General features: G+C 33.1%; 2 protein-coding genes across 4 annotated transcripts; both read right to left on the bottom strand.

Moving 5' to 3' along the window:
- Positions 1-1,153: 1,153 nt before the first annotated feature.
- LOC142626492 (chaperone protein dnaJ 49) lies at positions 1,154-4,153 on the bottom strand. Of its 3 annotated transcripts, XM_075800322.1 has the most exons (3): positions 4,078-4,153; positions 2,531-3,915; positions 1,154-1,655 (listed from the first exon to the last, which is right to left on the bottom strand). In XM_075800322.1, exon 2 carries the CDS (start codon positions 3,580-3,582, stop codon positions 2,533-2,535), a length of 1,050 nt encoding a protein of 349 aa, XP_075656437.1. In that variant the 5' UTR covers positions 3,583-3,915; positions 4,078-4,153; the 3' UTR covers positions 1,154-1,655; positions 2,531-2,532. The 3 variants fall into 3 exon arrangements, with proteins under 3 accessions (XP_075656437.1, XP_075656436.1, XP_075656438.1); XM_075800321.1 differs by lacking the exon at positions 4,078-4,153 and having other exon boundaries at positions 2,531-4,070; XM_075800323.1 differs by lacking the exon at positions 4,078-4,153 and having other exon boundaries at positions 1,154-1,605; positions 2,531-4,070.
- A 13,463-nt stretch (positions 4,154-17,616) lies between these two features.
- Positions 17,617-20,925, bottom strand: LOC142623488 (ferritin-like catalase Nec2). The gene is made up of 3 exons (XM_075796918.1): positions 20,600-20,925; positions 20,061-20,286; positions 17,617-17,988 (listed from the first exon to the last, which is right to left on the bottom strand). The coding sequence occupies exons 1-3, from the start codon at positions 20,923-20,925 to the stop codon at positions 17,617-17,619; spliced, it is 924 nt and encodes a 307-aa protein (XP_075653033.1).
- Between the last annotated feature and the right edge of the window lie 1,457 nt (positions 20,926-22,382).

Below are 22,382 nucleotides of genomic sequence, written 5' to 3'. Positions count from 1 at the left end.
AGACATTATCAATTATGATTATTAAAATCTATATTTGTTTTCACTCTTTTTCGAGTGTCTTTTTAGTCATATGTTTAAACTTACCATAAATATTATCATGTGAGTAAGAATTATGTGAAATCATAAGATTTTTTTTTATTGATTTGAGGACCCAAATAATGACTTGCAAGGTAACATAGGTAATATTTTGTGTCTCTATGTTTCTTGTATCTTGTTGCGCTAAGACAAACTTCTTGAAAAGTGATCAATTGTCAACAAAATAAGGAACATCCAACTTATATGCATAAAGTCCATAGAAGTCAAACTAATTAAGAGTGTATAGCTTACAATCTCATTAATGACTAGTAAATGTGATTACTTTCAAGGCATGTTGGGCTATACTCTCTCTTAGTATTATATTCTTTAATATATATATATACACACACACATATGAGCATCTCTTAAGATTATCTTTTTTGGTCTACTAGAGGTCAATTGTACATATGGACACACAATAAAGGACAGTACCCTTCCTTTCCTCAAAACCTTCAATTCAATCCCTAATAAACCTTTAAAGATATGTTGGACTTATGGGATACACAATAAGAAATGATCATCTCCCTTCATTTTTTAGTGTAGACAAGATTTGATCCTTCTAACACCTCTGTTAAAAGATAAGTTGACACAGACATATAGTATATGTTTTAAGAGTTGTAACTTAAATAGTTAGACATATACTATCTGTTTTAAGAGTTACTAACTTAAATAGTTAAACCATTCAGCCAAGAAAAAAAAAAAAAAACTTAAATAGTTAAACCAAGCCGAAGAATCTTAGGGTCAATCCTCTATTGTCAAATTCAGTTCATGGGCCTCTGCTTAATTACCCAGCCTCTCTCCATTAAAGTTCTTGTGAAGAGCATCTACTGCGATGAATTATGGTTTCCATGTCATTCTTTTCACATGCGCATCTTCGATATAGCATACTAAACCTTTTTTTAGATGAATCACAAAAGGGAAACTTCCTAACTTTCAAAACTTATTCATCGGCTTCTGTTTAATTACCCAGCCTCTTTCCATGAAAATTCTTATTGGGCCTCTACTGTGATGAATTATGGTTTCCATGAATGAATCTTCTGTATAGATTCAATAGAATGCTAAACCACAAAACAGAAACTTTAGATGTCAAAAAGCTCAGGAAAGCCTATGCATAGGTTTTGGGCATATCTGCACACCTATCAAATGTTTGTACATTTAACATAATCTGAGAAAATTCAGACCCCCCCAAAAAAAAACACTTGTTTGACTTCCATTATTCTTTATAACCATCCTCAGTCTACTAGGAGTGTACAATTTTTACATTGCACTACTGTATCACATTTCCTAAAGAGCATAGTATCATGACATGATAAGGGTATTGAAAATCTCATAAATAACAATCCCGGACCACTTGGCGAACTGATTCATGACCAAACAGTGGTCTTTAGATAAAGAAGGAAATCTCAGTAACATCCATGGAATACAACCCCACGATCAGCCACATCCACATCCACCAACCATTACTATTGAGTTCAGGCTCATCATCATAAACTATCATTGAAGCTCTCTCCCAGATTTTACCAATATATCCTAATTAGAAAACAAATGGAAGCATTATTTCAACTGGTACATCATCATACCTACAAGCACAAGCACACAGGAGATTCACCATTTGTTAACACCAGTGTAGAGAGAGATGTAATTTTTGCAGAATATTTTACCACCCAAAATGACAAGAAAATTTAACACATGCATAATGCAATCTTAAGTGACAGGAAACCATGTAACTCAAACTTGTTATAAATTCACAATGATCCTTAATGTTTTAATTCATCAGGGTTGATATCGAGCACCAAGGAGAACAAGCTCCATGGTATAATTACTTCATTAACAACATAATTTTAGTTAATAAAACTAGATCAGTTCCATGTTTAGACAATCAACAGAGACCTTAGTATCTAAATGATTTAGGTTGAGAATGGCTATTAAATATCTTATGGAGAACCACAATATTAACCATTTTTATCTTGGCCTTGATTATGCACAAATCAGGGTAGAAAGAGGCAGCCATTGCCGATAAATTAAGGTAATGGATGAAGTAAAAATGTTAATGTGAAGCATGGCATAATATAGTGCCTATCAAGTTTTATTTATTTTCAAAAACCTATGTTTGAGTCATAGGTGGAAGGTGTATAATGTATGACAGGAAAAAGACAAAAAAAAAAAAAAAAATAAGTAAAACAAAATTATAGGAAAGAAATCTGACTCAAGAGAACATCAATTCTAAAATAACTCTGTCTGTCAAGTAAATTTAGTTATGCTGTCCATATGGGAATAAATTTAGTCATGCTGTCAATATGACAGCAGAAAGCATACGTCCCCTTCGTGCAGATAATTTTGAAAAAAGTCACCACAATTTAGCAAAACCAAGACATGTACAGTTGACAACACAGAACTAATAACAATATAAGTATATAACAATTTGTCACCCAGAAAAGAGAGCACTTTAGTTTACCTTCACGCTACTCCAAAGTCACGTAGCTTATCACAGTGAGGAATTGGCAGATTTCTATTCCAATGATGCCTCTGGAGCTCCATGTGACAGTAGCGGCCAAGCATATTTTTGTAATCCCTGATCACATTGTCCTCAATGTTATCTCGGGCAGGACTTCCAAGAGGATATTTATTCTCAAACGCTGATGATTTGACAAAAAATTCCACTTCATGTTTTTCAGTCATCTTAGGAATCTGGTAAGAGTAATTCTTATGCAAAGAATAGTCGGGCTCGGAAAACGGCAGATATGCAAGCAAGAAAATTATCAGAAATGGCAATAATTGAAGGAGGATAAAAAAACTAGGTCCTCGTTGCAAATTCTCCCTCTGATGACCATCCATTCCTCTGGTCCTATAAACACGGCTTCCTCGAAACATGTCTCCCTGACCAAAAAAAGCCCTGAATATCTCATCAGGATCAATATCGTCATCAAACAAGTCATGTGCCGTTCTCCTCCTTCTCCGCCTAACATTGTATTGCTGGTTGTGCTCAAATTCCTCAACCAAACCTGTCTGATCATACTGTCTCCTTGAATCACTTACACTTAAACACTTGAACGCCTTGCATACTTTCTTAAATGCCTCTTCAGAACCAGGAGCCTTATTCTTATCAGGATGAACTTTCAATGACAACTTCCTATATGCCCTCCTAATCTCCTCAACCGCACAATTCTTTTCCACTCCAAGAATATCATAATAATCCTTATTCCTCTTAATCTGCCTAATCAATTCAACATGTTCTTCAGTATAACTGCGCTCCCCATTTAATCCCTCATCAGATTTCGCCGGACCAAACTCACTCTTATCCTCAGTGACAACTTTTTTATCTGCAGAAGACGCAGGAGAACCCGAATCAAGCTTCTCACACGCAGACAAAAGCTCATCTGCTGGCAAATTCTGGTTTAAGCGTTGCGCAATCTTAATAAATTTCAGCGCACGCTCTTTATCACCAGATGCAATTGCTTCTTCAGCAATACGAACACATCTCAATGCTTCATCCTTATTACCCTCCATTGTCAAAAAAACACACTTCAGTTCTAACTCCAACACCAAAATTTCAATTCCAAAACATCTAAACACAAAAATTCATAATCCCAACAGGGTGAGTCTCAAAATTCCTGCTCCAATCCAACAAAACCCAGTTCACCAAAATCGCCAAATATTCAATCCCAACAAAATTCACAATCCAAAAGAATCAGAATTCCCAACTACATAAAAAGCTCACGATTCATATCCCAATTACGAAATCAACAAACCCAGTGCCACCAAAATCCCAAAATTCGTATTCTGAATCAGAAATGAAGATCTGGGTTCGAAAAAATTCGAACCCTTTAATAGGAAAGTCACCTAATTGATAAAAAAGGACATGTGAACTAGGGCTTTTGATCTAAAAGCCTAAAACAATATAGATTGATAAGTATACTGTATATAACATTCCTATAACACAAATTTGAACTAATAGAGTTAAGAATTTTAATTCATTGAGAGAAAAAAAAAAAAAAAAAATACCAGAGAGATGGCTGGAACAGAGATCGAATTCCTTTGCAAAATCATTGATAGAAAAAAAAAAAATTAAGTCTTCGTTATTCAAAGATGTGCAAAAAACGTTGTCGTTTTAGATAAGGGTCTGAGTGGGCTCAATTTCTTTTTTGATAGTAGTGGCCCAAAATCTGAGACTGTGAAATCTTATTTATTACGTGAGTAAACTTTAGGTAAAATTGGGTAAATTTGACACATTTTTTTTATCTATACTATATATATAAGAGGATTCTACACTTTCAACTGGACTAATTAAAGGCTTTGAAACTGAATTGACACATCTCCATGTACAAAGTGCTTAGGGGTCTAGGGAAAAAAAGATTCGAGCTGCAAGGTTAGCAGCATATAGTAATTATCCTTAAAAAAAAGGAGTTTTATGTGATTCAAAAATACCCTCATTAATGAAGGGTAACTTCATTTAAAAATAGGGTCATAAATGTCAAATAACAAATTTCATTTTGAATTTAAAAAAAAAAACTCTTAAAATTTAGGATTTTGTTCCTTCACCTTAAAAAAAGAAATTACAATAAATGCTTATCTTTAAAGTTTAACATTTTTATTTGTTTGAAAAAAAAAATATTTCTAAATTATAAAAGATGCAAATTATTAGTCTTTACCTAAAAAATTAGAAGAGCCTCTAAGCACGCTCTTAGTGCGTGCTCAAAGGCTAGTATTATATATATATTTTAAGAATCAATATACTAATTGATGTGAATACTTAGGAGTGTAATGAGATGTACCAAAATTAACTTAATATGCCCACAAACACATACATTTCATGACAAACCTAAGTGTATCAGTTATTAAAAAACACACAAATCTCATTCTCGACTACATAAACCCTAGATTGAGATAAAAGAAAAGTAATATTTGTTTAAAAAATATAGAAAAATTTCTAAGCACATGCAACACATGTGCAAAGAGACTCGTATAGATTAAAATCAATGATAATGAGAGATTCTTTAATGTAGTTGGGTTTTAAAAAGCTTTATTAGCATGTGACATGCTCGTGCTTTTATACCTTATTTTTTTAATTTAATTTATTTCCATCTTTTCAATTCATTTATTTTCGAGATTTATGTAGGATTACATGGGACACAAAATATAAAAACGTCCTCGCACTGGATAATAACATCAAATGCTAGTTTGGTGAGAGACAAATACATGAATCTCAATTAAGACGAATTGTAATTTTGACATTTAAAGAAGAAGCATTTGAATACAATTGACGAGTCTATTCTTACAATTATAAAATAATAGGAAAAAAAGAATACAATCATATTAACATTAATAAAAATTGATAATGTGGCAAGCGCTGACATTATATAGGAGAATTTTTTTTTTTTTGGATATAAAAAGTCGTTTTGCCTTCACATTTTTTGTCCTCTCTTTTTTTTTTTTGAAGCTAAAGACAAACTCTCTATCTTTCTCTTTCGATTCCTTTTGTGTATATCTATAAGTCGTGGAGTAAGCTTCAAGGTATAAATTGCTTTCAATTGTTTCTAGTTTTGTTGTAAATTGTACGAAATATATTCTCAAAAGAAAAATAAATAAGTATTAAAATGGTAATTTGAAATACGTGTTCATTTTTCAACAAAACAAAAAGGAAATAAAATTTTACCATGTTCTTTTTGGCAAAAATGCAAAACTGACCATTTAACTTTTATTGTTTCTCATTTTAGTCCTCTAACTTTCAATTTTTTTGTCAATTCAAGGCTCTGTTACCGTTCTGTTACTGTTGCCGTCAGACCCACTAAAACGACGCCGTTTTGGTTGTGTGTGTGTGTGTGTGTGTGTGTTTTTTTTTTTAATTCGGAATTAAAATAAGAAAAGCAGAAAAAAAAAAAACATTAAGGGGAATGATGTCCAGGTGGGATTTCGAAGAGAGGAAGAGTTGGATACAGAGATTGTATTGCCCAAAATTCCAGGTGGGATTTCGAAGGAGGCAAGGGATTTCTTGAAGGATTTCTTGTGAGGAAACCCATGTTTAGGTTAACCTGTTTCGCTCGCTTTCCAAATACAAAAAGCATTACATCAATCACATTGCTTTTCCCACTCCCATTCGGTCCAACCACTGCTGAAAAGCTCTAATTGTCCCAAACAAACAAAACAAGCCAAAAATATTTCAAAATTCAATGAAATTTTGAATTATTATTTTTTTTTTCAAAACTTTCCACTCAATTTTTCTCGGCATCCAAACAGGAGGGAAAAACCCTAACCTTGTGGAAAGGACAGACACGTTGTTCGCCAGCGTAGGACTTGAAGTTTCGCATCACCATCTCTTTGATGAATAGTCTCGGACCTGCTCCGGATCTCCGCTCCGCCGAGCCAGACCCGTCCGCCATCACTTTGTCCTCCGATTCCCCTAGGTATCAGCGCCGGCGACACGCACTGGCCGTACACGTAAGGCTGGTAGCTCGGTATGTCCGGATTGTACACCACCTCCAGATCTGGCACCACCGCGTACACCATCGGCGCCGTTGGCAAATACATCACCGTCTCTCTCTCTCTCTCTCTCTCTCTCAAATCGGCTCACTCTCTCTCTTTCTCAAACTTTCACGGGTTAGGGATTTTGCGTAGTCGTTCCCCTTAATTTTTTTTTCCTGATTTTTCTTATTTTAATTCCGAATTTTTTTAAAAAAAACACAACTAAAACGGCGTCGTTTTAGTGGGTCTGACGGCAGCAGTAACCGAACAGTAACGGAGCCTTGAATTGACAAAAAATTGAAAGTTAGATGACTCAATTGACAAAAATGAAAACTAGAGGACTGAAATGAAAAATAGTGAAAGTTAGAGGGTTAGTTTTACATTTTTGCCTTCCTTTTTTCTTTTTCACTTAATGCATATTTTAGTACTGGATTTGAGTTGTAAAATTTTCGAACATGTCCAAGATGGCTGGGTGAGGGTAATGCTTATTTGAAGGATGATCCATGTAGCCCAAATTGAACAATAGATTAGGCTGGCTACAATGGGTCTCCGCATGGTATTCTAAGATAGGCTTGGGCTAGCTCGTCACCGTTTCTAGCTTGACTATTCAGGCCATATGCATCAGTGTGGCAAAATAGACCCCTCTTACTCAAAATAGAAAAAAAAAAAATTGTAAAATTGGTAGTGAAAATTGGTTCCCACCCCAATGAGAAGAAGAAAAAAAAAATGCTAATGCCCCAAAAAATATCACAATGTTTGCCGCGAGTTGTGAGTAGTGAAAATATGGATCCATGTAAAGAACCCCAACCACAATGCACATTTTCACTCTCGTACTCATCCTTAAACCCCCAAAAGTCCCTAACCCTAACCCTAATTTCTTCTCTTATGGCAGAGGTGGAGTAGTTAGATGACCCAAATGCATACCGGCTTACCGGAAGAATAGCTGGTAATGCCACGATTTACAGGCAACACAGTTGGGCAGGGATGATTCTCTAGCCATCAAAGTAATTTTAGATGCTTCACAATTAGAGTATTGGCCGAGTCAACGTGATGGAGAGGTTTCGCGACACAAAAATATTCTGATTGCCATTTGTTACTTGATATTTGAAATTAGTGATGGTTCGATTTGGGTAATGATCCTAGAGATGGTTTTTGTTATGACCTTAGTGTCCTACATTACTTAAGTATAAGCTTAAACATGTGTTTATAAGCTCTTGGGCACCCTCCCTTTACAAACTGGTTTTCAATGGGTGAGTTTTACCCATGGGTTTGTAATAGCTTTCGTAATTCTCAAACTAATTCTCGTACTCAAATTATAGGCTATAGCTACTAGCCTATACTTGTATCTACTCAACACCATTTTAATCCTGATGCAGATTTTCTCATACTCAAATTATAGGGACCAAAAGTATTCTCAAACTAATTATCATACTCAAATTAGAAGCATTAACTTAATCCTGATGCAGATTTTATTCACACTTATTTTGTAGCTAAAACTTAGAGGACTCAAATTTATGCCAAATTTTCCAGTTTTCATCTTCGATAGCACATTATGTATTATCTTGGGTTTTCATCTTTTTCCTAATTGCCCTTTACATCATTGCATTATTCAATTATATGTACATCCATGCAATTGTTTGGTGGTTCGATTTCTTAATTGGCAAATTATGTGTATTTTGCTTTAATTGTGTTTAGCCTAAAATTAATTAACCAAAATTAAAATTGGGGTCTAAAAGACTAAAACATCTAATAATTAGGCTAAGTGCACTTTCAGGCTTCAATTCAGAAACCACCCACTTGTGAGAGAATTACTTCACCTTTGTTCGATGTTCATGGTGGGTGGTAGAGGTGCAGATGAAGATGCTAAAGGGAAACTCATGGTTGATGTTATAGAACTTGGACCTCAAAAAAGGCATATTTTCATCGAGAAGCTTATCAAACACATCGAAAATGATTGTTAGGTATGTAATAAATATTATACTCACATGTTAGTTATACATATTTAAATTTATATATTTCACATGATTTGTTTATAATTAGTCTTTACATGAAATCTACATATATTTCACATGATTTGTTTATAATAATTCTTTGAAATAAATATTCACATGATATGTTCTATATATATGGGTAGTGAAATTGGACATGACCCGTGAACCCGACATGACACAAAATTAGCAGTTTATGGGTTGAGGCTTAATGGGTTTGTGTCATATTCGGGTTGACACGACTGACCCATTTAATAAACGGGTTCGATTAGTGTTCAACACATGGAACCCGTTTGACTCGTTTGACCCGTTTAATTAAATAATATTTTACTAATATACCCTTTAAGCCCAAGGTATATAAACTTATTAGTTGTTATGGTTTATTTTCTTTGACATATTGTAATTAATTATTTGTGATATTGGGACATACTTTAGTTTTGAATGATTATTTGTGATGCAGTTACTCGTTAGTTTTGAATTTTATATTAAAAATATTTATTTGTTTGTTTTTTCATAATTTTTTTTTTATTTTGATAAAATTTGGTAAACAGGTCGACACAACTGACCTGATTAATAAATGTGTCATGTTAGGGTTGATGAATCTTGACCTGTTTAATAAACATGTCAGGTTAGTGTTGACTTATATAGTTGAATACTTATGAGTTGACATGACACGAACCCAACACGTGAACACGAATTGTCACCTATATATATATAGTTTGTGCAAAAATAAAAAACCAAATGCCAAAAATCTAATTTTTTTCCCTAAAAAGTTAATGTTGGAATAAAAATAAAAATAGCGTACTATCCTTTGGATAGGCAGTGTGGGGTGCCTAACACCTTTCCCACCTGTAACCGCACTTCCAAGTCCAAAATATTTGCTTCAAGACTTTGGTTTACCTCAATTAATTAAGGCCTGTTTGATAAGAGCATTTAAATATAGTTTTTTTTTTTTTTTGCAATCCATAAAATAGTAGGGCTCACACTTAAATCTATTGTTTAGCTCATGTTTCTAAATATAGTTTTCATAAAATTGTATCATATTTTCCTTATTCAAAATAGGATTTTGAAAAAGGGAGAGAGGATGTTTTCATGATACAAAAAATGTTTTTAATGGCACAGTTGTAAATAAATTGAAATCAGTGGACCCCACATATTTGTCCAAACTCTTCTATCTCTTAAATTAAGGAGCTTATATTTACCACAAAAACTTCAAATTTAAAACTTATCATTATTAAAAAAAAGGTACGTAAGTTCTATTTCCTTATCATTATCCACAAAAAAGTAATTTATGGCATGTTTGGTAAGAGTATTTAAATATAATTTTTTTTTTGCAATTCATAAAATGATGGGTCTCACACTTGAATTTATTGTTTGGCTAATATTTTCTCAATTCAGTTTTCAAAAAACACTATCCTATTTTCCTAGTTTAGAACAAGATTTTGAAAATGGTTAAGGGGGTGTTTTCAGGATACAAAAAGTATTTTTAATGACATAGTTGTAAATAAATTGAAAACAATAGACCCCACATAACTCTTTTATCTCTTAATTAAGGAGCTTATTTTTATCACAAAAAAATTCACACCCTTCAAATTTGAACTTATCATTAAAAAAAGAGAGTATATGATGAGCTCTATTGCCTTATCATTATCAAAAAAAAAAAAAAAAAAAATTACAGATTCTACACGTTACTTTTTGTAAATATATTTTTTAAATTTCAAAAATATAAATGGTCTCTCAAAAAATTATTTTTTGTTTTTAGTATTTTGAAAATTGTTCTTAAAAGTGGGAGCCAAAAACGTAAAATATAAAAATTATTATCTAAAAACTAGTTTCAAGTTCACTTTTTTGAAAATTGTTTTTATATTGTTTTGAAAACAAAAGCAAAAATCCTCCTACCAATCAGGCACTTACAAATTTCACACATTACTTTTTGTAATTTTTTTAAAAAAAAAATCTCAAAAATAGAAATGGTCTCCCAAAAAAAAAAAAATATATATAATAGTTTTTTTTAGCATTTTGAAAATTATTCTTAAAAGTAGGAGCCAAACACCTATAATAAAAAAATTATTATCTGAAAATTAGTTTCAATTTTAATTTTTTGAAATTTGTTTTTTTACAGTTTTGAAAACAAAAACAAAAATCCTCCTACCAAATAGGCCCTTAATTACCCTTGAATTGGTTTTTAGTTAATTAGGTAACTAAAAATAAAATTAGAAAAATAGGTGACTAATCACACCTAATACAAAACCAATGATTAGTAGTGACTCCTACCCAAGGACCCAGTGTGCAATAAACCAAAAAGCTTTTACAAGATTTTTTTGGGGGGAAAGTAAAAAAGACTAACAAATTCCCTAATTGATTAACAAAACTAACCAATGAGATGAAGCCACCTATCATCTATTTCTCCTATCACTAAATAATTGAATAAATGTTGCAGCTACGACTTGTATTTTATATTTACAATAGAGGAAAATGACATGTCATTCTTGTAGAAACTTCATCTTGATTATGCCTTGCAACTCCATTTTGTACTTGCTAGTTCACTCTTCAATCTTTGTATATCTTGATACTCCCCGGAGCATATATATTATGTGATGATGCAAAAATCATTAGTGAGCCGAACAGTCCTTATGTGCTCTTTGACGAAACTTGCAAAACACAAACACAGAGAAGACCTTACAAAGAGTATTGGTGTGGTACCGGCTAGAGACCCTCTGAATGTTAAGTTAGAGAGAGAATTTCTACAACTCTAAAGTGCCAAACCTGGGGAATTATGCGTACCTCAGAAAGGTGGGAGTCAAGTGCTTATATAGTGGTGAGTGGTGAATCAAGATCCTTGCAAAGTAGGGATCTTCCCTTATGGGGAAGATCTGTCATTTAGGGTTTCCATGATTTTAGGGTTCCTTTCCATAAGAGAGAGATATGAGCGGGTAATGGGTTTTACTCTGTTTGTCAGGCAAAATGTTTCCTTATATAGGCATTCGTGGGGGTCAAGTTTAGACACGTTGGACCCATCGGCTTCTTTACCTCGTTGGTCTCAACATGCCTAGGAGGACTCTGTCCGCTTAAAGGGGCGTCCGTCGGGTTATCGTTACTATGGACCCATCGCTTGTTATTGCTGTCTCCCTTACCCCATCAACTCACGAGGAAGCTGATGAGTCTATGGGTACCGCCGGCTTCCTTGTGTCCTATGCAGGCCCGTCTCTTTTTGTTGCCTTTGGGTTCTCCATCAGCTAATGGGGGATTGACGGACCCGTGGGTGTAGTCAGTGCCTATGTGTGATGTGTTTGGGCTATGGTTGAAAATACTCCTATCATTATGAATGTCCATTTTGGAAAGGAGATTGAAGAACTTAACCTTTCCTAGAGGTTTAGTAAATAGATCCACAAGTTGGAGTTTAGTTGGGATGTGACAAAATGACAGCCCAATTAAGAGTTAGCACAAAATTTACAAATTAATTTTTTGTAATTTTATTTTTTATTTTTGGCAGTTTATGTAATTTTCATAATTTTAGGATTAGAGTTATTATTTCCTTAATTTTAGGTGCCTCTAATGTTGTTTAGTCAAATTAGGGTTTGGACGTTTTCTAGCGCTCTTAAGTTTTCTTTTACTATTTAAATTCATTGTAGTCTCTAGTGTAATTCAGTTTTTTAGATTAATAAAAATTTAGAGTTTTTTCTATTATTTTTCTAGTGGATTCCAAACTTGTCACTTTGTGGATTAAATATACCCCTCGTGGATTCGAGGTTTACTACCAGAAACTAATAGTTTAATTTTTTTTTTCCATCAAAGAGAGTATCGTGTGTGCTTTCTTCAGACTTCTGTGACATTAGTTGGTATCAGAGTCTTGAATTACCCTAGTATGATGGCTAACCGGCATGATGGTAGCCATCACAATGATGATAATGAAGTTGAAGACATAGTCCCCACTAGGGCTGAGTTCTACCAATTTCGTGAAAAGATTCAATAGTTTTGTGAAGAGGGACATCAAGATATGCGTGAAATTTGGCGAATGATTCTTCTTGTTAGGAAATCATCTCACAATAACACTAATCAATATATTCAAAATGCACTCTTATATACAAGAAAATTCCATTCTTTGATGGAGATGCATAAGTTGGATTTTATTAATTGCTTCTTGATTTGGAAAAATATTTTAATTTTTGGAAGATTTGTGATGAAAAAAAAAAAAAAACAATTTATGTTTAATAAATTGGACGGTGAAGTAGGAATGGTGGGAAGACATTCAAATCAATAGAAAGTGTTGAGGTAAGCATCCAATTTGCTCTTGGCAAAGAATGAAAAATGCGTCAGTTGATTTATGGTTTTCGCCTGATTATTATGATATACTAGCTTATAAAAGTGTTAATTATAGATCTATATATTCATATGAAGAGGAATATGTTCAAAACATGAAAGGCAAACCACAAAACCAAAATGATAACATCCAAATCCATGTGTCAAGAAAAGAAAAGGGTTTGAGAGTTGACAAGATGTAGTCAATTTCTAAAGAAAATTATAAAGTGGTTGAAAAAGATCAAGACTTGCAACAATTTGTTGAATTGAAGCTCGAAGATACCACTTTTCAAAATTTTGATGTTGAGGTCAAAGAAAAGAAGATTGAGTTGATTGTGGATAATAGTGAAAATGAAGAGATGGCAACTATTGAGAATATTATGGAAGATCCAGTTTAGGTCAAATATGAGAATGAGTTCATGACCCACAGTCCCAGGTTCCAGTGGATTTGCTGAAAATGATGACTACACAATCTGTTGATTGTCTTATAGTATAAAATTTTAATTTTATTGTCAATCCTTTGTTAATTGATGTGGCAAATAAATTGAAGGCAACTGAGAAGAAATTTTTCGCTACACTATATGAAGGATGTAAGTTTCAAAATCGAATCAAGTTACTAAAGCATTTGAAGTATTTTTTTTTATATTTGGAACAAAAGATTTCAGATCTCAAATATCAACTTGATGGCGAGTTTTTTTTTTTTTTTTTCAAGCTCAAGGATCTAATGTGGGACATCGTCTATAAATTAATTTTTGTAATTTGTCATTTTTGATAATTTATGTAATTTTCAGAATTTAAGGACTAGAGTTATTGTTTCCTTAATTTTAAGTTCTTTTAATGTTGTTTTGTCAAATTAACCTTTAGGGACCTGACGTTTTCCTCCTAGCCATAAGTTTTCTTTTACTATTTAAACCCATTGTAGCCTTTAGGGAAATTCAATTTTTTTGATTAATAAAAATTCAAAGTTTTTCTCTGGTGAATTCTAGATCTATCATCTTGTGGATTTAAGGAACCCTTTTTGGATTCGAGGTTTACTAGTAGAAACTAACATTTTAGTTTCTGTTTTGTCAAAGAGAGCATCTTGTGTACTTTTTTTAGGCTTCCGCATCATCAGATTCAATATGCTTCTTTCTCTCGTGAAAGATTGGATTGGCATCAATATGAAGAGTTGTATTGCTATAACAATTGAGAGAGGCAGGCTTTGTGTGTTTGATTGTGAAAACCTTAGAAGAGCAATCAACCATCACTTATGAGTTACGACAATGGTCATAGATCGATACCTTGATTTAGCGGAAGATTGAGACACCACCTGTTGTTTCTTGCACTTCCAGGATATCAAAGAATCTCCCAAAAATATGCAAAAACTTGAAATGGATCTTTTTGTCTATGGACAACTTCCTCAATCAGCATCACAATATGACTGAAGCTGTAAACTTGAATTTTCTGATAAAAACAAAGCCTTGTCCTAGAGTGCTCTTTGGATACTTGAGACCTCTATAAGCATATTGCGAATGAGGAACCTTTGGTTGGACAAGACATGAAATGACTTAGTTTGTGAATACTATAGCTAATGTCGGGTCTTGTTAACGTAAAATAGAGGAATTTCGCCTCAAACCTTCTGTATAAGGAAGGGTCAGCTAGAAGAGGTCCTCTAGAAGTAGTAAGAGTTAAGTGTTGCCCCATGGGTGCATGAACTAGTTTGCTACCCAATAAACTTGTTTAAGATAATAAGAGTTCTAAGGTGTATTTTCTTTGACATAGAGAAATATGCTTGCTACCTCCATTCCTAGAAAGTATTTCAAAGGACCAAGATCTTTGAGCTTAAACTTATCATTTAGGAATTGTTTGAAAGCATTCAATGTTGCTACATTGTTGCTGGCAGTCAAAAATATCATCAACATATACTAAAATGAGGATGATTGAAACTCCCTAAACTTTGGTAATGATAGAGTAATCTTCCCTGGAATGAATGAACCCTTGACTAAGTATGGTAGTGCTAGTAGACAGTTTTGAAAACCACTGTCTACTAACCTTCTTAAGTCCATATAGGGATTTTGTAAGTGCACACTAGATTAGACTCCCTTTGCTACCAAATTCAGGAGGAAGCATATAGACCTCTTCATCCAAGTTCCCAGGAAAAAATGCATTATTCGCATCTAACTGTGTGAGATGCTACCCTTGTATAGCTACCAATGCAAGAATTGTTCAAATAGTAACAAAATTTAACAACTGGTGAGAATATCTCACAATAATCTAGGCCCTCAATTTGGATTGGGTATATCCTTTGGCCACCCACCTACTCTTATGTACCTTTCAATTGAACTATCTACTTTAATCTTGATTTTGTAGATCCACTTACACCCAATGAGATGTTTAACAGGTGGTATTTTGGTCATAACCCAAGTGTGATTGGCCTTTTAAGGAAGAGGTTTCAGCATCCATGGATTGCCTTTGTTGAGTTTATAAGGGAGGCCAAAATCAAGGGAACGTGTCAAAAACTTTATGACCCATCAGCTTCGAATTAGTGTAGTCAATGTGGAGTTTCCTATTGAATTACCTCCTTGCAAGTGTCCTCTTCATGATTTTGTGATGCATACACAGTAGCTTGAGATAGTCGGTGGCGGAGCCATGAATTTTTCTTAGGGGGCTAGGCTAATTATAATAAAGTTATTAGGTTGAAAAAAAAAATTCATGACTAAAAAGTAAAATTAGTGTTTTATTTCATAAATTAACTTTAACTCAACAAAGTTACCTTACATTCTTTTATGCTACTGAAATCATTAATAATTGATTTTTAGAATTGGATTGTTTTTAATCCTAACTTCTATTTTAATATGGTTCAACTTTGAAATATTCAACAAGTCGATTAATGGAGATATTAGTAGTTGTAATCCAAGATCACATTTTAAGAAAACAATATCTATTTCTTTAGGTTCACAACTTTAACTCTTTTCTAGGAGTTTCAAAATCTGAAATTTAAGCATTTGAAATATATGAAAGTGATAACCTTCAAATCTTGAACACTTTTTTTTCTTCATATATGAATATGTCTACACCAATTATAAAATCTAAATAAAATTTTATAATCTAATTATATAGTCTTAAAAATTTTACACAGGCTAGTATTCGAATATAATAATATAAGCCAATCAATATGATCAAATTTGAAATTTGGAATATAAATAAAATATAATAACTTTTTTTGTGCAAATGCAATGAACTTACTTCAGTGCTTCATAAAAATATAAAAAGCTCAAATGTGTTAAACCTAACCAAAAAACAAGTCAGTGGAAAAAAAGCTCGGTGCAAACTAGTTGTAACCCATTTACCGCTTTTTTTTTTTTTTTGTTGAGAAAAAGGTAAGTGAGTTTTATTGGATTAAATCAAAATGGAATACATCATCCAATAAAAAAAAATCTTTGCTATGGGTTTCAATTGGACTAGAGCTAAGAGGATAACATGAGGCTCATGCAATGAATCGGGGTTTTAAGCCAAGCAACAATGGCACCGTAAGGAGGATTTATTTTTTGTTTTTTTTAAACGGTTAAAATATGAAACTGGCCTTCTAAGTTTTTTTAGATTTTATTTCAGTCTTCTAACTTTATTTTCGTTCATTTTAGTCTTCTATGTTTCAAATTTATTCAATTAAGGTTTTTTTGTCAACTTTTATTTATTTAAAAAAAAATCAGAAAAATATTTTTCAATCATTAGTTGAATTTTTTTAAATTAAAAAATTTGAAGAAAAATTTTAAAAATTGAAAAATTAATTACAATATATAATAAAAAGATGATGGAAAAGCCTTAATTGAATAAACTTGAAAGTTAGAAGACTGAATTAAAATTTGAAGAAATTTAGAGGGTTAGTTTTGCATTTTACCATTTTTAAATTTATTTTCAGTTTTTGTTCTTGAGTAAACAACAATTATTGAGAGGTGCTACGTCTACAATATTTTCACAACAAATTATAGGTGGTTAGTTGTTATTAGTTTTAATTTGAACCTACTACTAAAATTACTTTTCTACCTCACCAATAACAACCTGTAACAATTAGCCATATAAAATTTGTTGTGAAAATGTTATATTCATATCATTTCTCACAACTATTAGCTATAGCTATAAGGATTTTTTCCCGTATTTGGAGGAATCCTAATACTTTGAATAGAGTCCTAAACATTTAGGTTTTTTGTTTTTTGTTTTTAATATATATGGAATTTGGAGAGGCTTTGTCACCAAGGAATGGGCGGGTGTTATTTCTTTTTTGAAAGGGAATAGTACGTCTGTTTTGAATTTTTTTTTCTCAAAATATTAGGGGGTGGGGGGGCGGGGGAAGTAATTTTAAAGATCAAATATGGTTTTGTTATTACTATTAGTGGAAATTTTGAAAAGCTAGGGGAGGCCATGGCCCCAACGTGGCTCCGCCTATATATATGGCATTTTCAAGCTCACCTTGTGCATGCATGCACGCACATATTCGTAGGTTATAAATCATTATGGTTTCAAAGACATTATTTGCCGAAGCTCACTATTCAAATTAGAAACTTTAAAACCTTTTTTTTAATGATATGATAGGATTTGAACTAATAACGTCCATTCTATTTGGAATCCACAGAAAGTGTAAGCTTTTAAACAAACTTGATAAAAGCTTAAAATGACAATTTTGTCACACATATATAGTACTTAATAATAAAGACTCACAAATGTTTTATTCATTATTAATGTAACTGGCACATAGCTTAAACAATGAACCAGAAAACACGGAAGCTTGTTTTCTTGTAATAAAGTTGTGTGCATATAATTAAAGTAGATGAGATCTGGCAATGCGACCATTGCCTCCTTTTGGATAGAATCCACCGGGTTTTTTCTCATCACCAGAGCCATACACAATCCTCAATATCTCTTCTGCGGTCCTGTCAAATGCAACAGAGTCTGCATCTCCAGCAAGCACGTTTCCATTGATCTTTCCCTCAGCACCTTCAGCTAGAGGAACCACAAGGCCTTCATCTTTGTGACCTTGATGTCCAAGCCTATCTCTTAGTTCTGAAAAGCGATTTGTAAACTCTCCCACAGTTATTCCATATGGCGACACTATCTCCTTTGCATGCTCGTATAGGTATGCTCGAATAACAGCATCTTGGCCTGATTCCACGCCTAAAAGGCCTGCAACAAGCTGAACATATACAAGTCAACATTGTTAGAATAATGGTTTGATAATTTTTGGACAAGTAGTAATTTATTATGATATTAAAGTAAGTGTTGTGAATGTACTCCTATTTCCGTGCTCTACTGATCTACTTCTCAAATAATAAAAAGGTTTGAGTTTACATTAAATTTGGTGTAACTTTTATCAACTTTACACAGCTCAATAACTATATATATTAAACGTAAATCTTGAAAAATCCACTATTAAATAACTTGAATTTCATTGTCTCCTTTTATCTTATATGTATGCTGTGAGGCAGTGGCGGAGCCAGAGGGGGGCGAGGGGGGGCACCTGCCCCCCCTGACTCCACCTCAAATTTCCTTCTATATGCAATTGTAATCTTAAGAGACTGACAATCTGACATAGGAAAAAGAAAGGAAAAAATGACTCCCAATCTGTTGAAACTTAGTGATTCTGACACAAGAAAAAGAAAGTAAAAAAAAAAAAAAAGTTTTCTCAAACATCAAATCATATCCCATTTTCACCTATTTTATTGTTCTTGTAAGCTTTTGTTTTTTTCTTGTAATCATATCCCCTTACTATTTATATATCACAAATTGACGTGTCACCAATCACAAAAAATAATCACAAACATATATTCATTATATTGTTTAAATAACACTAATCACATTTTTACCACATCAGTTTGTAAACTTTTTGTTGTAGATTTTATAGTAACTATGAATTTGTTATTTTTGTTTATTTATTTTAATGATATGAAATATATTTATTTTCTTATAATTTTTTTATTTATTTTGTTATTATTATCGATCAATATTTGTTAGATTTATTTCACTTTAAATATTGTCTTTTAATTTTGCCCCCTCTGAATTAAAATCCTGGCTCCGCCACTGCTGTGAGGTCACTTTCCCAATTAATCGGTATTGTCCGCTTTGGGGAGCCAGTCCCTCACGGTTTTGTTCTCGTCCCCGAGTGCAGGCAGGATTTTCACCCGGACCAAGAGCTGGCCTTGTAATTGCAGGCTTGACACCAAGTCCCACATCGGTTAGAGTTCCCTCCCACTCATGGTTTATAAGCTTCTGGAGCGACCATGAGTGTACCACAGGCCCTTTTAATGTGAGGTCACTTCCCCAATTAATCGGTATTGTCCGCTTTGGGGAGCCAGTCCCTCACGGTTTTGTTCTCGTCCCCGAGTGCAGGCAGGATTTTCACCCGGACCAAGGGCTGGCCTTGTAATCGCAGGCTTGACACCAAGTCCCACATCGGTTAGAGTTCCCTCCCACTCATGGTTTATAAGCTTCCGATGTGGGACTTGGTGTCAAGCCTGCACTCGGGGACGAGAACAAAACCGTGAGGGACTGGCTCCCCAAATCGGACAATTCCGATTAATTGGGGAAGTATCCTCACATATGCAAAACATAAAGATGATCAAAGATTAATTATTATCTCATTTATGAAATGCTTAAAATTCAAAATTTTTTTTAAACTTTAAAAATAGTTAGAAAAAAATGATACTGCTAATTAAAAAATAAATTATATCTAGTTGATACCAAATATGGCTTGTACGTTAAAAATATAGAAAACATATATAATTCAATGATAGGATTTTAATTTTAATATAATAAAAAAATTATTGGGTGAGTTATATGAAATATAACTTGATTATGGACCATTAAAAGAATTACAAATTTCATTTGTCAAGCTTTATTACTGTTTGTGTGTGCTAATAAGTATTAATGTTTCCTAAAAAAAAAAGGATGTTTATCCCACGTTGGTTGTGTGTGTTAGAGTTTCAATCTTTATAACCCTAGGCTATTACTATAAATGTTAGACCTTTTTATTGTGGTACTTTGGTTATATAATATATTATAAGCCTTTTTAAAAATAAGTATTACTGTTTTCTAAAAAAAAAAAAAAAGCTTTATCATTTCTTAGCATAAAAAAATAGTTTATTCCACAAAAAAAGGTAGTATATAACTATGTATATATATACACACACATGCGCATAGAAGCAATAGATTATTGATACTGTTTGTTTTGTAGAACATTACTATGGATCAAGTTTAAATCTTGACTACCCTTCTAGAACTAGGGGCTTTGAGTTTTGGAATTGTTCCAACATAGCCAGTAAGTCCAACATAAGGAATAAGGTAAGATGCAAGGAGGAAGTGAACTCCACTGTAATAAGGATCAAAAGGTGGGGACAACTTTTTCCCTATTGCAGCATCAACTGTTTTTGCAAATGATTCTTTACTTAAGTCTAATAATGGTCTTGGAAATCCTTTAACGACTTTTTGAATGGCCCTGCATCAAGAACTTAATAGTTAGTACCATGATAATTTTGATTATCAAAAAAGTACCATGATAAATTTTTTTTAAAAATTTATAGCTATGATAGGATTTAAAATCTATAGTATCTACATTATGATAATTATGATACTTGTTTATCATTATGTTAAGACATCAATGTGTTCCTATTCAATGTAGGTGGTATTCAAACCCAAATCCCTTATTTAAGGCAAAAATATTTATCAATCAAACTAACTGGAACCCATTAGCCGCTAAACCCAAACAAAAAAGCTCAAATGAAATTGAATAATGATTTTAAAAGAGAAACCTCAAGTGTCCAACTTCTTGGTAAGCAAATTGCAGGATAACATCTTGGGTAAAATGATCTAAATTTGCCTTTTTAGCGCCAAGGGGTGTTGGGCCTCCCTTGGTTAAATTTGGAGCAACTTTATCTAAGCCATAACCCAAAGCGCCATACAAAAAGAATTCAGCTTCAAAGAATTCTAAATTTAGAGGAAATTCCAAAAGATCCACGTCTGCTTTTGCAATATGGTGATGGTCTATGGTGAATTCAGAAGAATAAATCTTGGGGAGGAAGAAGAGGGAGATTAGTAAAGTGGTGATGGTGGCTGTGCTAGTAGCAGTTAGTGCCATCGTTTTTTTTTTTTGGTAGGCTATTTTTGCTAGCTAGTGGTAGATATGTTTTTGTTTTTGTTTTTGTTTTATTTTTTATGCTAATATTGTTTGTATTTATATATAATCTCTAGATAGTTATATTTAGCAAAATTCCACATGGCTAAGTAACATTATTGTTTATATTTAGAATAATTCCACATGGCTATCTAACTTATCTACAATCGTATTATTCTAGCTAGAATAATACGATTGTAGATAAGTTAGATTGATGCTGATGCTATTGTTTATATTTAGAATAACATGGACATTGTCTTTGCATGGTTAGGTGACTGTTGAATGGGGGGTGATTTGAAAAGGTAAAACTAATTCTGTATTATTAATTTGAGTTGTGAACTTACGATTTATTGATGCTCATGTGGACTTTGTAAGAACCAACTCTAAAAGCTAAATCAGCCCTTGCATCATATATAAAAAATACATAATTTCATAAAGGACATTTATATTCTAGATTCAAATCCTATTAGTAGTAATCTGTTAAATAAGAGAAAAAGATGGATTCAAATCCTATTAGTAACAATTTGTTAAAAAAGAGAGAAATATATGGATTCAAATCCTATCAGTAACAATTTGTTAAAAAATAAAGAAAAAGATGGATTCAAATCCTATCAGTAACATTAGTAACTTTCAGGTCCCATACATGATTTGGTTACCACCAATTGATGGAACAAGTAGGTTCTCCCTTACGGTATAAGTCTAATAATAACCAATTCTACCCTATTCAAATCCTATTAGGCTCCCTTTGCTACCAAATTCAGGACGAGAAAGCATATAGACTTCTTCATCCAAGTACCCAGGCAAAAATGCATTATTCACATCTAACTGTGTGAGATGCTACCCTTGTATAGCTACCAATGCAAGAATTGTTCAAATAGTAACGAAATTTAACAACTGGTGAGAATATCTCACAATAATCTAGGCCCTATTTGGGTATATCCTTTGGCCACCCACCTACGCTTATGTACCTTTCAATTGAACTATCTACTATAAGCTTGATTTTGTAGACCCACTTACACCCAATGGGATGTTTACCAGGTGGTATTGTGGTCATAACCCAAGTGTGATTGGCCTTTTAAGGAAGAGATTTCAGCATCCATGAATTGCCTTTGTTGAGTTTATAAGGGAGGCCAAAATCGAGGGAACATGTCAAAAACATTATGATCCCATCAGCTTCGAATTAGTGTAGTCAGTGTGGAGTTTCCTATTGAATTACCTCCTTGCAAGTGTCCTCTTCATGATTTTGTGATGCATACACAGTAGCTTGAGATAGCCGGTGGCGGAGCCATGGATTTCTCTTAGGGGGGCCAAGCTAATTATAATAAAGTTCTTAGGTTGAAAAAAAAAAAATCATGACTAAAAAGTAAAATCAGTGTTTTATTTCATAAATTAACTTTAACTCAACAAAGTTACCTTATCTT

This window comes from Castanea sativa, chromosome 2 (genome assembly GCF_040712315.1).
Source record: "Castanea sativa cultivar Marrone di Chiusa Pesio chromosome 2, ASM4071231v1".
NCBI classification, from domain to species: domain Eukaryota; kingdom Viridiplantae; phylum Streptophyta; class Magnoliopsida; order Fagales; family Fagaceae; genus Castanea; species Castanea sativa.
This window is presented reverse-complemented; position numbering and strand designations above follow the sequence as displayed.

Excerpts from the sequence above, each read along its gene's own strand:
- LOC142626492 (XM_075800322.1), bottom strand. The coding sequence starts at position 3,582 with ATGGAGGGTAATAAGGATGAAGCATTGAGATGTGTTCGTATTGCTGAA.
- LOC142623488 (XM_075796918.1), bottom strand. The coding sequence starts at position 20,925 with ATGGCACTAACTGCTACTAGCACAGCCACCATCACCACTTTACTAATC. Across the intron at positions 20,287-20,599 it reads CAAGAAGTTGGACACTTGAG|GGCCATTCAAAAAGTCGTTA; the intron begins GTTTCTCTTTTA and ends TTCTTGATGCAG. Across the intron at positions 17,989-20,060 it reads AAGCCCCTAGTTCTAGAAGG|CTTGTTGCAGGCCTTTTAGG; the intron begins GTAGTCAAGATT and ends GTATATGTTCAG.